This window comes from Chelonoidis abingdonii, chromosome 2 (genome assembly GCF_003597395.2).
Source record: "Chelonoidis abingdonii isolate Lonesome George chromosome 2, CheloAbing_2.0, whole genome shotgun sequence".
NCBI lineage: Eukaryota > Metazoa > Chordata > Testudines > Testudinidae > Chelonoidis > Chelonoidis abingdonii.
The window spans coordinates 40,554,774-40,572,353 of NC_133770.1; the positions used below are offsets into that span (position 1 = coordinate 40,554,774).

General features: G+C 37.7%; 2 protein-coding genes across 4 annotated transcripts in view; both read left to right on the forward strand.

The window, feature by feature from the left end:
• LOC116830358 (nebulette-like) overlaps positions 1-4,078 on the forward strand; it is a 174,488-nt gene extending 170,410 nt beyond the window's left edge. For both annotated transcript variants that reach the window (XM_032789798.2, XM_075062301.1), the window contains 2 exons: positions 2,027-2,119; positions 2,521-4,078. In XM_032789798.2, the coding sequence (XP_032645689.2) occupies positions 2,027-2,119; positions 2,521-2,661 (234 nt within the window). In that variant the 3' untranslated portion in view covers positions 2,662-4,078. The remainder of the gene's footprint in view (positions 1-2,026; positions 2,120-2,520) is intronic.
• Positions 1-17,580, forward strand: part of LOC116822079 (LIM zinc-binding domain-containing Nebulette) — a 460,572-nt gene that overhangs the window by 406,032 nt on the left and 36,960 nt on the right. Inside the window, exons 5-6 of one of the 2 annotated variants that reach the window (XM_075062302.1) lie at positions 9,797-9,968; positions 14,672-14,764. In XM_075062302.1, coding sequence (XP_074918403.1) covers positions 9,797-9,968; positions 14,672-14,764 — 265 coding nt within the window. The remainder of the gene's footprint in view (positions 1-9,796; positions 9,969-14,671; positions 14,765-17,580) is intronic. The other variant, XM_075062303.1, reaches the window with a different exon arrangement.

Sequence of the window (17,580 nt, forward strand, 5' to 3'; positions counted from 1 at the left end):
AGTTATGAGGGCTTTGCCACTGCTTCTCCTTGTGGGGCTGCTTATTTGATATGGGTTTCAGGGCGGGGAAACAAGTCACAAAATTCCATGAAGTGCGCTTCGCATGCGAAGTTTGCAGCCACTGCGAATTGTCCAATGAAGACTATTGCGGTCCCCCAGTCTTGTGCTTGTTTCCTGGCCCAAATCGGCGGTTCCAGTGGCTAGAACCTGCCCATTACCACAGATATCCAAGTGCAGGCCCCGGTATGTGAAATAATCTGTGTCCATGCCCATATACTCTCGTCGGCGACGTTGACCGCCAGCGCCGCTGCCTCCTCCTCGCCTGGCTTTGCAGGTCTGGTTCAAGCATAGAACATGCACGAGATGCGCGAGGTGTTTTCAACAACGTCCACCGATCGGTATTGATTGAGCAGGGTCGCAATGCTTGCTGTGCTTGGCATTTTGCCACAGTTCACAGAAAAAAGGCGCGAAATGGTTGTCTTGCTGCTTTCACGGAGGGAGGGTGAGGCATGTACCCAGAACCCACCGCGACAATATATTTGCCCCATCAGGCATGTCTCTAACAGATTCCAACCTCCAGAATTCCAAGGCCAAGGGGCGGGGGATACTGCGGGAACTATGGGATAGCTACGGGATAGCTACTCACAGTGCAACGCTCCAGAAATCGACGCTTGCCTTGGACCATGGACGCACACCGCCGAATTAATGTGGTTAGTGTGGCCGCGTGCACTCGACTTTATACGATCTGTTTTACAAAATCGGTTTATGTAAAATCGGAATAATCCCGTAGTGTAGACGTACCCACAGACAGGAGATATATATACATACAGAGAACATGGCTATTGGCTGTCGGGAAAGACCTTACCTGACACCATACGGTGAATTATTGTGCATACACTTGACCCAGGGCATCCCAGTAAAACTCTGTGTCCCGCTGTGCTCTCTGCTAGTTGGCAAAAAAACGTTCCTGAGTCACAGTTCCTCAGTAACTCAAAAATACAACCCAAAATTATTTAAAACACTTCTGGGGGTGCAATTTATTCAACCCTCAGGGTACATGCTGGCCTTCAAAGCCCCACTTCTGTTTTTCTCTCTCTTATTCCTGAAGTTTGTTCCAAATTTCACAGTCACTCACAGGCTTTTCCTGGCTGGAGTTCAGCGTTCTGGCTCTGACTTCTCAACTTCCCTGCTGTCATGGTCATCTCTGCAAGAGCCTTTCTCACTCCCTGCAGTTTCCTGAGCTTCTCCCCTTCACTGCAGCTTCCTGCTGCCCTTTATAGGGGGAATCTGCTGCCTTCCATCAGGTCCCATCCAGCCATTAATGGTGCAAAGGTGGGCTGGAGTAATTCCTTCAGTAATCAGGGTTGGCTGTCCCCAAGCATCCAGCCCATCACCCTGTTATACTGATACAGTATGCAACCCCAAATACTACATTACATAGAAATGTGAGCACAGGCAGGCAATTTTCATTTATTTTTGGAAAATATGTATTTTCCTTTGACTTTTTTTCTTCTTCATCACTTCTCATTTCACTTTGATTCATGTAGTTAAGATTCTGATGCAGGCCATATCCTAACCAGCTAAGGCAGATAGGGGAGTCGTCTCCCAATGCTCTCAGGTAGAGATCTTATTGAAGTTCTGTGCTGGTTATCTGTAGGGGATTTTACCACTTCTACCACCCTCAAGATGAAGCACCCCACGGAAAGCAGCCTTTAAATTAGCCAATGCCATGGGATGCCTCTTCCACACTGCACTTGGCCAAACAGCCCAGGGTTGCCACGTGAGCCCTGTGCCGGGTTCAGTAAAACCTGACCCCCACCCCAGTGTGGTCCAGGAATTGGAATGATTACTATTTAGAAAAAAAATAAACATGATTACTCTTAAAAAATTTGGAGTTCCAATCTGTAATATTACTATGTAAGGCCTAACTGTGCATTAGACATAGGAGAAGGATTACAAAATGTTTGTTGTGCTTTTCTAGGTCTCCTTTAAGTTAGTAACTTTTTTTAAAATATCTATTGTTCAGATAAAATACAAAGAAGAAGTGAAGCATGCCACAACAATTTCAGATCCCCCAGAAATAAGAAGAGTTAAGGAAAACCAGAAGAATATTAGCAATGTGCGACCCTTATTCATTACTTTCATTATACTGTATTTTCTCTGTTTTATTGAATGTCTTGGTTCTAAATGAATAAATCCATGATGTTTGCATTAATTCTACTTTGTCAAAAAGACTATTTAACGATTTAACTATATAATCTTCCCTCAGTGTTGAGAGCTTTGATTAACATTAATGGGAATTACCTACTCGTATCAAAATAACACTATACACTTGATGTGTGAATTTGAGAATTTGCAAAAGGATCAGCATTAAGTACCATGTGGACAGAAGTGTGTGTTCATTAATGAATGATATTTTCTAGTAAATTGCTTCACATTATTCTTTAATCTCTATTAACAGAGCACAATACTTTTGTTACTTGGGGCTCTCTGTATAATTTCTAATACTCTGTTTACCAGGTTCAGTACAAAGAGCAGCCTTGTAAAGCTACGCCTGTGACTGTCACCCCTGAGATGGAAAGAGTCAAGAAGAATCAAGAAATTGTCAGCTTGGGAAGTTGCTTTAATTTTTCATTTAATTTTATTTTTGTCCTTAAATAATCATCTGACCTATAGATTTCTTACAAAACAAGTGTCCCCAAAGATGTTTGTTTTCCTTAGTTAAGCATATGTTCAAAAAGAAATATATATATTAATGGAAACTTCCAGAATAACAGTTGCCAAAGGATCTATTAACAAGGCCATTGCATGATTCAGGAAATGAAACTTGATACAGGCTTCTGGGTTAAACCAATACCCACAATTTTATTAAATAAAATATTAGAAGCAAAACTACTCCCTCTCTTTCAGGTCATAAATCTGACTAATGCAGTCCTCCACATGTTTCTCTGGCCATAAATGGCTACAATTAAGTGTGGACTTTAATTAATCCCTCCTTTGTCCCTCTTCTTCCCCCTCAAAAAACTGCCCCAAACTGGTTTCCAATGACAAAAAAGCCCACCTCAAAATCCTGCTGCTGGGCAGAAAGATGTGTGAGAAGGCCGGGCATTTAGTTATCATACTTCACCATCCTTGCATTCCTGAAGCACTATCTTCATCCTTTATGATCTATCTTCAAAAAGACACTGGCTACCCTGCTTAGCTGGACTCACAAAGGGTGTGTGAGGTAACAGGGCTGCTCATGAAGTGGGATCTTCCCACCTAGAGATTTTGAGGGTTGGAGCCAACTAAATCAAAGGTGACTGCAACAAAGACAATGAGGAAATGTGAGTGTGTTTGGCTCCAATTTTCCTCCATTTGTACCACCAGCCAAAGTATCTATCCTCCCCATCTAGAAGTTAGCTGATTTCATAGATTCATAGATTTTAAGACCAGAAGGAACTATTATGATCCTCTGGTCTGATCTCCTGCATAACATAAGCCACAGAACCTTACACAGCATTTTCTGCATCAAACCCATAACTTCTCTTTGATCCAGGGCATATCTTTTAGTCAGGCAACCAGTCTTCAGGTAAAGATTTCAAGTGACGGAAAATCCACCACATCCATATATAAGTTGTTGTAGTGGTTAGTAGCTCTCACTGTTAAAAATCTGTGCCTTATTTCTAGTCTAAATGTATTTAGCTTCATCTTCCAACCATTAGATTTTATACTTTTTTCTACCAGATTAAAGAGCTGTCTGGTATCAGAAATATCTTCCCTGTATGTAGGTACTTGTAGCCTATGATCAAGTCGCTTCTAACCTTTTCTTGGATAAATTAAATAGATTTATCTTCTTTAGTCTTTTGCTATTATATATGATTTCCAGGCCTCTAATCATTCTTGTAGCACTTTTCTGAACCCTTTTCAGGTTTTCAACATCCTTTTTGAAGTGTGATCGCCAGACATAGTATTCCAGTAATGGTTTTACTATTGCTATATAGAGAAGTAAACTGCCTCCCTAATCCAACTGGTTTTTCCCCTACTTATGTATCTAAGGATCAATGCCACTTCATAATGGCATTGCACTACGAGCTCATGTTCAGCTGGCTATCTACCATGACTCCCGTGCCATTTTTAGAATACACCTCTACCCCGATGTAATGTGACCTGATATAACACAAATTCGCATATAACACAGTAAAGCTGTGCTCCGGTGGGGGAGGGGCTGCACACTCCGGCGGATCAGAGCAAGTTCGGTATAATGCGGTTTCACCTATAATGCGGTAAGATTTTTTGGCTCCGAGGACTGTGTTATATCAGGGTAGAGGTGTACCTGCTTTCCAATTTACAGCTCCCCCATCTTGAACACTCTTTGTTCCCAGAGGAATAAGCGTGTATTTGTTTGTGTTAAAATGAACATTGTTCAAATGAGATCTTACCAAACGATCCAGATCAGTCTGTAAAACTGGCCTGTCCACATCGTTGTTCACCATTCCACCATTTTTTGTGTAATCTGCAAATTTTACCAGTAATGATTTTATATTTTCTTCCAGATCATTGGTGGTAAAAGTATTGATCAGCTTTGGGCCAAGAACAGGTCCACTCAGGGCTATAGTAGAAACACCCCCATTGGATGCTGAATCTCCATTTACAATTATTTTTTGTGATTTCTCTGTTAATCAGTTTTTAATTCATTTAGTATAGGCTGCATTGATTTTGTATAGTGCTAATATTTTTTGTCAGAATATCATCCATGACTAAGTCACATACCTTACAGAAGTCTAAGTATATTATATCAACACAGTTACCTTTGTCAACTAAATTTGTGATCTTATAAAAAAATAATAAGTTTGTTTGGCAAGACCTGTTTTCCATAAATCCGTGTTGATTGGCATTAATTATTCTACCAACTTTTAATTCTTTACTGATTGTGTTCCACATCTTCTTCACCATGATTTTGTCCAGGGTTGATATCAGGCTAACTGGCCTATAGTTTCCCAGGTCACCCTGTTTGCCCCTTTTACATATTGTTACAGCACTGAACATGCATGAGTTTAATGCATTACCTTTAGATGTGTACTTTTTTTAATTAAACAAAAATGCAAAATGCATTTAAATAAATGTGTGATTTTGACAATTGATTTTAATTCTCTCTGTTCCCTTGTGCTCTCTGCCATACTCCCCTGTGCATTCCATCACCCCTGGATAATCAGCAATGGAAATAGTGCATGCAATTTGGAACATGGATGTATCCTTTATGTGATCTCTGGGTTTATTAGTTTGGGTTTTTTTATACAGTGGGTGCCATTAAAATCTTGACACTTACCCTTTGTTCTCATTGAATTTACTGCAGTATTTGTGGTGTGCCCCATTGTAAGTGGAGGGAGTACCATAAAAATGAAAAACTTTAGTACCGTGAATGCCAAGTTATTAATTGGTATAATGTTTCAGAGTAGCAGCCGTGTTAGTCTGTATCCGCAAAAAGAACAGGAGAACTTGTGGCACCTTAAGAAATATATATACATACAGAGAACATGAAAAGGTGGAAGTAGCCATACCAACTGTAAGAGGCTAATTAATTAAGATGAGGTATTATCAACAGGAGAAAAAAAACTTTTGTGTCCTCACATCTTGTCAACTGTCTAAAATGGGCCATCTTGATTATCACTACAAAACTTTTTTTTCTCCTGCTGATAATACCTCATCTTAATTAATTAGCCTCTTACAGTTGGTATGGCTATTTCCCCCTTTTCATGTTCTCTGTATGTATATATATTTCTTACTATATGTTCCATTCTGTGCATCTGATGAAGTGGGCTGTAGCCCACGGAAGCTTATGCTCAAATAAATTCCTTAGTCTCTAAGGTGCCACAAGTACTTCTGTTCTTTTTACAGTGTTTCTGTTGGTATGTACACACATGTACATAAATAATAAAATTGCATAGGAAGAATTCAAGGTTATTTTTCAAGAATCAAGTTTTCTAAGCTTTAATAAGTTTCAAATGCAGTTTATCCTTTGATTTGTTTCCTAGATGACCTTTTAAATCATATGGTTTAATGTAATGTAATATGGTTTTGTTGAAATAGTATATACCCATTTTTATTCTGTGAAATAATAGGTTCACTATAAAGGGCAGCCTGCCAAAGCTACTTCTGTGAGTGTCACTCCTGAGATGGAGAGAGTCAAGAAGAATCAAGACAATATCAGCTCGGCAAGTTGTTTAAATCTTTTTGCTCTGTTTATTTTCATAACAGGGTATGCTTTTCAATTTAGATTTGATGTGATAAATGCATCTCATTGCATCATCCATTTGAAGGTGAATTCTTAATCTTTGAAAATATATACTGCACCTACCACCATGGGCAATGAAAGTGCCTATGCTTCCCATAATTACTGTTACACAAAATGCAAGTGGATATCTGGGGCAGTGCTCTACAAGGAGAATGTTGTTCTATGTCAATCCGGATTCTGTTTGAGAAATCTTAGTTTCTTGTTACCAAGCTTCAGAAGTAGACTCTAGGGTAGAGGACAAAAAGAACGAGAATTCTAAACTCAGTGCAAGCTTAGCTTTTTTTTTTTTATTCAAAACATGGAAACTTGAACATGGGTTTCTGTTCCATGTTGCATTGTTGTCCTTTATCCATATCAGAGATGACTAGTCCAAAAAGGATCCTATTGCCTTAATATCAATGAGTAAGGCTATATATTTGTCTCGGATTTCATGATTCATTATGTTCAAGGTTTTTGTTTCTGTTTTTAACTGGCCATTAACTTTTTATCATTATGACATTTTCTAAGTGTTTGAAAGGATAGATGGATGAGGGAGAATTTGAATAAACTTTAGAGGAGGCTTTTAGAGTGCAGGGAATTAGCCAAAGTGGCATAGGGACAGAAACAACCAGTCAAGCAACTTGCAGGGAGTGCCCCAAGTACTAGAACACAAGGGGTGAAATCCTGGCCCCAAAGACATAAGTGGCAAAACTCTAATTACATTCAGTGAGATCAGGATTTCTTCTAGAGCAGGTGTTGGACAAGAGGTGTTGGAAGACGAGTGATAGTAAAGAACACCCTAAAACTTAGACCGTGTTTATCAGAGAAAGAGTAAAGGAAGCTGGGTTTGTCAGTGAGACTACATAAGAGGCAAAGGAACAATAACTGTTGATCCAAGTGACCATGAGATGCCCTTAAAATGTAAGAACGAATGTAATTTAGATACCTGGTTCTGAGATATTTAATTTCTTTATCACAAAAATGTACTCATGAGTTTTAATAATTTTTATCATTATTCCTGCAAGCTAAGATATTTTTACAAAGACTTTCCCCAAAATTGCCTTGATAAATGCTCTGCCATACTAATGAGCAGTGGTTCAGAGATGTAATGAAATGCATTGGCAGTAATTATATGATGTAAGATAAGTATGTTGGTATCAAGAAAGACAGTTACATTTTGAATTTTCGTTGTGTTAAAGCACGTTTATTTAAAAAACCCACTGCCTAATAAATCTTAGAGACTATGCTGCAGTTTATACTGTGGCTTGCTCAAGGATTATTAAACAAACATAAAATATTAAATTCATTTATCTGCTGAATAGTTGGGATTATATTCTATTATCCTCTCAATATAAAAGCATATTATAATAGATTTGTGCACATGCTTTGGGAGGAGATACCTTTGAGTGTAAATGCATGGATATATCTAAAAAGATATATATTTTCATGCAATCTGCATGTTATGGTTTCGAAATGAAGACTAAGATGAGAGTGTCCATTAGTGAAAGTACTCCAGTCTACTGGAATGACACAGAAGTCTATGCTAATTGACTCCCTCTTTCCAACTAGAAACAGTTACATTTGCTATATTAAAAACTTGACAATTACTGTTTGCAAGTAATGAATGTTGCTGTGGTATCCCTGGCATTCAGTATGCCAAGTATATAGAATACCACAACAATATTAATTAGGCACAAGGTAACATTGTAGATAGTAATGATGATTGCTGCACATGCAACACATAGGGCATAAATGCTCAGTTTCTAAATGTACCAAGATGACCCATCAGATGTGGTGCAACCATTTTGCACCTGTACTTCTGGCAAAGTCTGGGCATAGAACTGGTATATGTAGCCCTGGGAGGATCTTCCAAATATCAAGGGGATCAGTCCTCTGGTGACATAAAAGTTCTTAAAGCATGCGCTATCCCTGCTGGAGAAGAGAGATAGTGACTATCTGGGGAAGATCTGGTAGTTCAGTCTCCTTATTCAGTTCTGAGCACAAGTGCTAACAGCTTTCAGGGTGCCAATTACGATGATATTTTTTGTAATGTTCACTTTGACTAGTAAGAACTTGTTCAAGACCTATTTCACATATACTACTGAACAGTCAAGACGGTTGACTTTCAGCCACTACTGACTTTTTGAATGAGTGGCTAATGGAATGAATGTGTCCATTGGCCATTTCCAGTCCCCTCTGCCACCTGCATCCTAGATTTAAAAAACAAACAAAAAACAGCAGTTGTGAAAGAGGAGGAAACAGAAAAAGTTTGTATAAAAATGATTTAGAAATGACATTATTGTGAGGCTTCATATTTGCAGTGTCTTTCAATGTAAATGGATACTTCTTGTTTACTGTTGTTGGTGTTTTGTAGGTCAAGTACAGCAGTGATCAGAAGCAGATGAAAGGTAGACCTAGTGTGATTCTTGACACACCTGAACTAAGGCATGTCAGAGAAACACAAAACAACATCTCAATGGTAGGGTACATTCTTCGAATAACTAGACTATACTAAGGAATGACACTTGACTTTACACTGGTGTTTACCCTTCATTAATCTAGGTAAATAATTAAACACTGTACTAAAGTATGGAAACTGTTTTTTCTGTTATGCCATTCAAGGGAGAGAGGGGTTGTTAACTGCATATGAATGTAATGAATATTGTCAAAATACTAATAAATGGCTTTCTAACAGTTGATTGTCTGGTTTTAAAAAAAAACAAACTTCAGGCTGTTCCTCACTGTTTGAGCATCCCACAGTTTGACTGGATTAGGTGACACACACCACTTTGTGCCTGTGCATGTTCCTGGATTGTATGTGACTTGAGTCTTGAAATTAATTGTGTTGAGTGTGTGTGTATGTATGTGTGTATATATACACATAAAAAACATCACTGATTAAGAATCTTTTTAAAAAATCAAATAATGCATAATCAGGGATACTGCCTTTATAACACTTACATCAGTTTTGTGCCAAGACTTGGCATGTAATATTTTTGATACTCTTCTGTCCCTTTTTGGAAAGCAGGCTGCATAGGAACAGCTTAATTGCCCGTAATTTCTGTCTTTGTACAACCAATTGCTGCTTAACAAGAGAAGTCAGAGGAGGGAGTATATTTTTTTTATATAAAACTGTGCATGTCAGCAGAATTCCTAATGAATTAAATTACTTTTTAAGAGACCCTTCAGAACCCTGTCCTAATATCACAGGGTTGTTTACATCGTTAGATGTATAGATCAGCATCATTGCGTGAAGACGCTCAGGAGCTTGAGTTAATGCATGATGGAATGGCAAGCAAAAAAAAGTGTTTTTTGTGTTTTTTTTTTTTTAAATGGTAGCAAGTATGTAATGAAATCATATCAACGAGATGGACTGGACCACCTGTCAGGTCTTTTCCAGCTCTGTTTCTATGATACTATTATAGTGCAAAAATCAAGGAATAAAATTGCTCATTATGAAATAGTTCTTGCTAGTTTTAGCATAATTTAGATGGGTTAATATCAGTCACTGCTGGGGAAAAAAACATTCCTATTCTTTTCCAGGTGAAATATCATGAAGATTTTGAGAAGACAAAAGGCAGAGGTTTTACACCAGTGGTGGATGATCCTGTGACAGAACGGGTGAGAAAAAACACCCAGGTTGTGAGTGATGCTGCATATAAAGGAGTACATCCACATATAGTTGAAATGGATAGAAGACCCGGAATAATTGTTGGTAAGTTGCTAAATAGTGTTGCTGTCCAGAGATCTGTGTGAAGATAAAAGGCTCTACTTCTCCTCCTCCTTATAACCAAGAAAAATACCCCTTTCTTCATTTTACTTGGCTCTAATTCTGATGATGGTGTTAAATATCATTAGCTTACCTTATTAGTCACTATATATTTTTCCTCAATTCATTATTTTGTGAGTTTCTTTCTATTAAATTAAAATTAAGGGTCAGAATTGGGGTTTCAGAGAATAATTGCCAGGCAGAATGGGTAATTGTAATCAACCTTATCAGCTTCAAACTAATGAGGACATTAAGTAATCAAATTAAAATGAAAGACTTGTTCTAGATACTAGCTTTGCAAAACCATAAGAAGAAAATTGCAGAGTAATATAAAAGATATTCTAATCACTACATCAACTACAAAGAGTAAATTATTATATTTGAGACTTTATAATATTTAATGCAAATAAATAATCCAAGAGAAAATTGCTATTGACAGTCTGCTGTAGATTAGCCCTGAGAGAATTCAGCTTCACCCTTGGATTGCATGGGGAGGCAGACATTTGTTTTAAGGTATAAATGCTTTTTTTTTTTCTTTTTTTTTTTAATTTTAAAGTAGAACCACCTCTCCTATCAATTCAAATAGTAATTAAATGCTTTCATTCCTACTCTGCATTTTCCAGTGTGAAACTTGTACTGAAGTATCAGTACAGTGGCAGCTTCTAATGAAATCATTAATATTATGAACATCTGAAACAGTAACAGGTATTTCTAGAAGCTGGGGGGATATGTTCTCATTTACTACCTAACTTTGTAAGATGCTATAAATAGTCAATGCAGTTTTTCTTTAACTTGAACATTCATGTAACTGGCATTCACTGTTCAAGAGAGATCTAGAGCTGTAGTGTTCTTCAGTTTGAATAAACTTGTATCGCTCTAACACAACAGTTCTCCATGATTAAAATTCTGCAGATCAGTTCATAAGGAAAGGACCTCCTTCATCAATCACCTTCTCTCCCTATCTATAATGCCTTGGGAATGCTCCATAAGAGTGGTACACATAGTCTTAGCATTTTGCCTCTATATAAATCCATGGTATGCCCACACCTTGAAAATTGTGTGCAGATGTGGTCGCCCCATCTCAAAAAAGATATATTGGAATTGGAAAAGGTTCAGAAAAGGGCAACAAAAATGATTAGGAGTGTAGAACAGCTTCCGTATCGGAGAGATTAATAAGACTGGGATTTTTCAACCTGGAAAAGAGGCAACTAAGGAGGGATATGATAGAGGTCTATAAAATCATGAGTGGTATAGAGAAAGTAAATAAGGAAGTGTTATTTACTCATCCTCTTAATACAAGAACAAGGGGCCACCAAATGAAATTAATAGGTAGCAGGTTTAAAACAAACACAAGAAAGTATTTTTTCACGCAACACACTGTCAACCCCTGGAACTCCTTGTGTATGTGAAGGCCAGCATTATAACGGGGTACAAAAGGGAGCTAGATAGATTCATGGAAGATAAGTCCATGAATGCCTATTAGCCAGGATGGGCAGGAATGGTGTCCCTAGCCTCTGTTTGCCAGAAGTTGGGATTGAGTGACAGGGCATGGATCACTTTATGATAACCTGTCTGTCCATTACCTTTGGGGCACCTGCCATTGGCCATTGTCAGAGGACAGGATACTGGGCTTGATGGGCCTTTGGTCTGACCCAGTATGGCCATTCTCATGTTCTTATGATAACATCCCATTCTGTGACTTGCCAGTAGCTCTTCAGGTAGGCAGCAGCTCAAGAACAGCTGCTCTAAAAGATTGTTCAGGTTAAGGCCGTAAGTGGTCAGAGAGAAGGAAATGGATACGGTAGCTCTCTGGGCCATTACATTTTGAGGTCTTGAGTTCGGCTGTCTTCCTGAATTTTCATATCAACTAATATTTGCTCAAACTGAAAAAAGAAAATCTAAATCATAAAAGTTAGCAGAAATGTAATCGGAAAGGGGAAGAGAACCTGGCTTTATTCATTTTTCTCTTTCTGGTTGTCCTATTTTCTCATTTGCTCTGCCTGGCATGATTACAGGCCACAAGAATCCCCAAGATGTTCATTCTAGAGACTTCTGTACCTAATAACAGGGGTAATTTATGATAGAATTGAAAGGAGACTAAGAAGACATGGCCTTCTATCACAGAGAATTTTGTAACAGGGAGTGACAGAGCTCTACCCAGTGGAAGATAGCTTTGCAGACTGTGAAGGCCTTGCACATCTTGGCACTGAGGCAACACAACCTAGTCAGAGGAATCATTGGCCTGCCATGGAGACCCCAAAGCCAGAACAACCATCTGACTTCCAAAACTAGAAGCAAGGTAGTCAGCTAGGAGTAGAAGAGCTCATGCATTCATGTGGTCCACAACATCCTCCTATTCAGCACATTTTAAAGCCCAGCCAGTGCTGCACTGTAAGCTTTATTTTTGCTTTGTGTACGTGTAATTCACTAACGCAACCATGAGTATGATGACAGAAGGGCTCAGTGGCACACACTCCAGTCAGTCATAACTGAGCTTATCTCTCAGAACATAAATTTCCCCGCTTATCAATAACTTATTGAGGAAAAGTTAGCACTTCTGTACAATTTTTCAAATAGAAGTCCCTTAATAAAAGAAAAACTAAAGAGAAACTTAAAAAAAAAAAAAAAGTGAAAGCAAAAACCAATAATTATTTAATGGAAATAACCCATGACAAACCTGAGAGCTTTACATTTACTAATATTTCAGTTAATGTCTTTCTCAAATGATCTGCAATAACATAGGCTTGTTTAAACAGAATCAAAGAACTCCTTCTTCCGGGGAGGTCCTTGGCATCTGGAAAAGATAACAAGGTCAAAAAAAAAAAACCCAGCCGTGACTCTTACGTTAAGCCCAGCTGATAAATGTTCATTCAGGTAGGGAGTAATACTTCCTTATTAGAACCTACCTGGTGGGCTCTCTAAGTGTAATCAGTGGAGCCCTAACAACTTTTTTCAGTACCTGAACAACGGCAAAATTCTGCTCTAGAAAATGGAATTTTATGTTACACATAATAGGACAGTCCAAAGCCTTTGAAATAAATGGGATATTTCCCAGCCCCCGAATTCTGATCTGTCTGTGAATTGGTGAAGTAAAGTGGGTCCATGCACCTTATGTAGGTAAACACCCAACGACAATATTTTCAGTTGGATAGAGGCCACAATGAAGCTAAAGTGCCCCATCTGATGAAGTGAATTGCAAGGGTCTTGTTTTATATACATTATTGCAAACTACACAGGAGAATAAAATAAATGGTTTGTGCACTGAAGTCCATACGTAGTTTTCACGTTTTTTATTTAGAAATGCACAGTGAAGTATGAAAAATGGGACTCACCAATTCACTTCCTCTTGCAAGCCTATCTGTGCTTTACATAGAAGTTCCAATTGTCATTACTAGGGCTAAATGACTGTACATTGGCTTTTCATTCATTTTGTCTGCAGGAGCTAGCACTACACTCCAATGTAAGGCAGTAAGATAACATGTAGCACACACAACGAATCCAGCTCCTGGCTGTGAGACTTGTTTTATTGGCTGTGCCTGCTCTTGTTGTGTCACCAATAGCAGGGATCTGGCATAAGCAATCCAATAAAACACTTGGGATGCCACATATTTGGGGTCCCCAAGGTAGAGCTTCACCTAGTGACTTATAAATTAGCCTGATTTCACTCCCCCATAACAACAGGGTCAAGTTCATTTAATCTCCTCCAACATATTGGGATCCACTAAAATCCTGCAGATGGCTTGTCTAGCAAGACACACATGAATGAATGTACAATTTGCCTTTTTCCCTGTTATCTGGTTAGATCCATATTTTAATTGGTCACACTTAGTATCAAGGTTTAATTTTGAAACGATTAGTAGATTTGATAAGCATGTTACAGCCACAAGCAGTACATTTTACAGATTGTGGTAAGCCTATTGACAGAAGGTTTTATAGATGGTTATATATACTGTACATGGTTATGAGCAACCTTTTGACTTGTGGAACTCTATAACTATTGTGTAGTCATTTAGTAAAACATTGTGTAATCATTTCAACCTTTTATACATTGTTTATAAATGAAGTCTTCATGTAAAATGTAACCTTTTAATCTGAAGACCTCTATTCTAAGCTATCCAGTACAGGATGGTGAACTGCAAAGTTGTAATAATTTCTGTATAGAATTGTGAGGAAAAGTCTCGTGGTTATAACTGTTATTAAATTAATAAGTTGTGGTTCAGCAGTGTTTTGGGATAATGTGGGGTAAGGTGTGGCCTGTGCCCTAAGAAACTTATGTTCTAGGACGACAAACAGAAATAACAGTTAAGACACAGAAGCACCAGATAACTGTTTAGTGCTATGTAGTGTAAGGGTTTTTTTTAATTGTTTCCATTGGAATAGCCTTAGAAAATTGGTAAAATTGATACAGCCTGATAAAATGTAACTGTCACGGTTGGCAAAATTAAAAGGAAAAGCTCATAATGAATGATGTACAACACTTCATTTTAAATGACAGCTGAGAAAACAAATGCCTTCTTGTCTAAGAATGTCTAGATATTTCCATTAATGTCTAGATCAAGACAATCCCTGTCAGTTTACAACTTCTTGTTCTCATGCTTTTATTTCCTTCACTGCTTGTCTGTCTTATCATTTCTTTCTTTTGGGAAAAGACCTCAAAGTTTGGCGCACAGATCCTGGCTCCATCTTCGACATTGATCCTCTGGAAGACAGTATTCAGTCTAGGAGTCTGCATATGCTTTCTGGTATTGCTTATATCTTGAGTTTTCCCCAAATCCACTTTTTAATGAAGCTGATGTATCAAATTTTCAGGTCAATATGTCAGCCATATGTTGTATTTTTTCATTTTACAACCATTCTACTTTTAAAATGAGTGTATTAAAGGAAATTATAACTATATTCTCACACACAATTAAGAAACAGTGAAGGCATTTATCTTAAACTAGAATTACTGTTTTCAGTTACAGTTAAAACTATAGTAATTCCAGTAGTACTGAAGTCTCTTGTCCTGATTTCCAAATAACTGGATTTCACTAAAACTTCAAAAATTCAGGAGGGTTTGATTCATAAAATAAGTTCCATGGTCTTGTGTGGTTTTTGCTTATGGGTTACAATGTATTATATTTGCTTGCACCTGTCATTTGTTTGTTTGCAATAGCACCTGCAATGTGCTTTATGCTTTCCAAACATTCAAGAAAGGACAGTCCCTGCTCTTAGGTAGCGCACAAGCTGAGGATAGATGGACAAATAGACAAGAGGCTAAGGGAAAGGGAACAAACACAGGCAACATATTATGGCTTGAGTTCCATTATTGCCTTCTTTTCTGCAAGTGGTAGGGGCTTAAAGAGCCTTTTGAATTTGATTAAAAAGTATTTCCACTCAGCTTAATAAAGAAAGCAGAGGAGGTCAAGAGTGGTTTTAGGTTTTTTTTGTTTCTTTGTTTGGGTTTTTTTTGAAGAACTTAAGCTGATTTGCAGACAGTTTATTAACAATAATACACATTTAGTGATGGAAACAACTGGTAGTTTTACCATTTACTTCAGCAGGGCTGGGATTTCATCCTTGGTCTTTTGAACTCTTAAGCTTGGAATTCTTTAAATATAAAAATGTATTTAAAATAGGTTCTTCTAAGTGTAAAATTGGTTAAAATAATCTTTCTTTGCTACTTTTATTTTTATATTTTTTCAAAATACCTAGCCATAAATATCCTAAAACACCATATTAGAGGCTAAGGAGACCTAATCTGAAGCCCCTTAGACTCACTGGAAAGATTCCAGTTGTCTTTAGCAGGCTTTGAGTCAGATTCTAGTAGCTGGCCAGATTTTTTTGTTTGAATCCAAACCAATTTTACAATGTAGTTTACCAGGAGATTATCGATGAAGTATAAGCACATTGTATAAGCATCCTCAACCTTTTCATAAGCTTCCTTCATGCCCTACAGCCACAGTATTTGAAATCTTTAAATTTCTTCTTTAAAAATATCTATACAATTAAAATACAGCAGTGACCACTGATGTGTCGGGATGCTAAACGCCTAACCTATGCACTGAGCTAGACGATATTTATCTTGCTGTGGAAAAAAAAGATCGCCATTGTAGCAGTCATTTCTGTTCCCGAATTGATGTTATTGATGTTTCAAAGTAAAGTGTTATTAGACAGAGAGACTGTAAGGCAAGTTAAATGCTAGAACAAAATTATTTTGACTGAGTTATAAATCCCAGAAAATTATTTTTTTATTGGAAACATTTATAGAACCTTAATTATAGTAATGAAAATAATCATCCTGTCAGTTGATCACAGTTGAGTTACAGAGAATAAAGACAAATGCAGCCACCATTTGTTGCATTTACTCCCTCAGTAAAAATTAGAAATTTTGGTTTGAAATTATTTATCTCACACAGTTTCTTGCTCTCTTTCACATCAATCTTCCCTCAAAGTTTTCCACATTTTGAGGGAAAAAGCTGATATTTCCGAACAGTACTTTCTCCACACTCTCTCCTTCCATTTGGGGCTAAGTAATTAGGACTGAAAATCAATGTAGATTGTCTAGAATCACTTGTATATTGAGTCTATAAAAAGAATAGCATTTAATGTACAGGTAGGTCACTCACTTTCATGTTTGGGGCTTTGCAGACTTCTCAAGCAATTTTATGGAGTTTGTGCTTGAATAAGTTTGAATATCAAGCCTTTTTCCATGTGATTTAAAGCCATGGTGTTATTTTTTTCAACCATGATCCAATTTAAAAGCAACTGCGCCCGTTTTAATCTGAGAGACTTTTGTATAGGGTGGAATAATGCCTTTATTTTTCAATAGCAGTTTTTTTTTCTCTCCCTTCTCTACTCCATTTTTCACCCTGTTTTTCCCTAAGATCTCTGCCCCTGGCCCTCCTTTCTTCCCCTTCTTTATACCATTTGAAGCAGGATACAAACCAGTCAAGTCCTAGTCAAACTTTTTTGAACCAGTGATGTTCCAAATGAATGTGCAAATGAACAAAGTTCACCTTTCAAGCTATTGTTACATAAATCATTTGCTGTGTTGTTTTTGTTCTGTTTTGCTCTTCTGTTAGCTAACCGTTTATTGCAGTATTCTTTTCCTCTTTGTAGAAAAAGCAAGCCGTTATAATAAACAGCATTTCCATTCCACCAGTACCTTTGGCATGAGTTTGGGAGGTGAAAAGTCAGATGGTTCTGAGACAAACCCTAGCCTTTCTTACTGCAGTGAGGTAACAAGGCCATCTGATGAAGGAGGTATCCATGGAGTCCCACTTTTTCCCCCACTAATAACATTGTCACACTGTGTTCAAATCTCACAGGCCACAATTAACTCAATGAACCTTATTTATGCATAAAACATTAGACCCGTGTGAGCTTTTGAAATACTTGCACTGAACTTGGTCCATGGGGAGCCACAAGAAGCTTTTCAAGCTTCCATACTTATTTGCATGCCATCTTTCTATTCCCCACCTCATCACCTATGGGAATTAAACTGTAATAATCTGAAAGCTTGAGTAACTGCCATTTACTATAATGAAATGAAGACTCCTTTTGTTCTAACTAAACT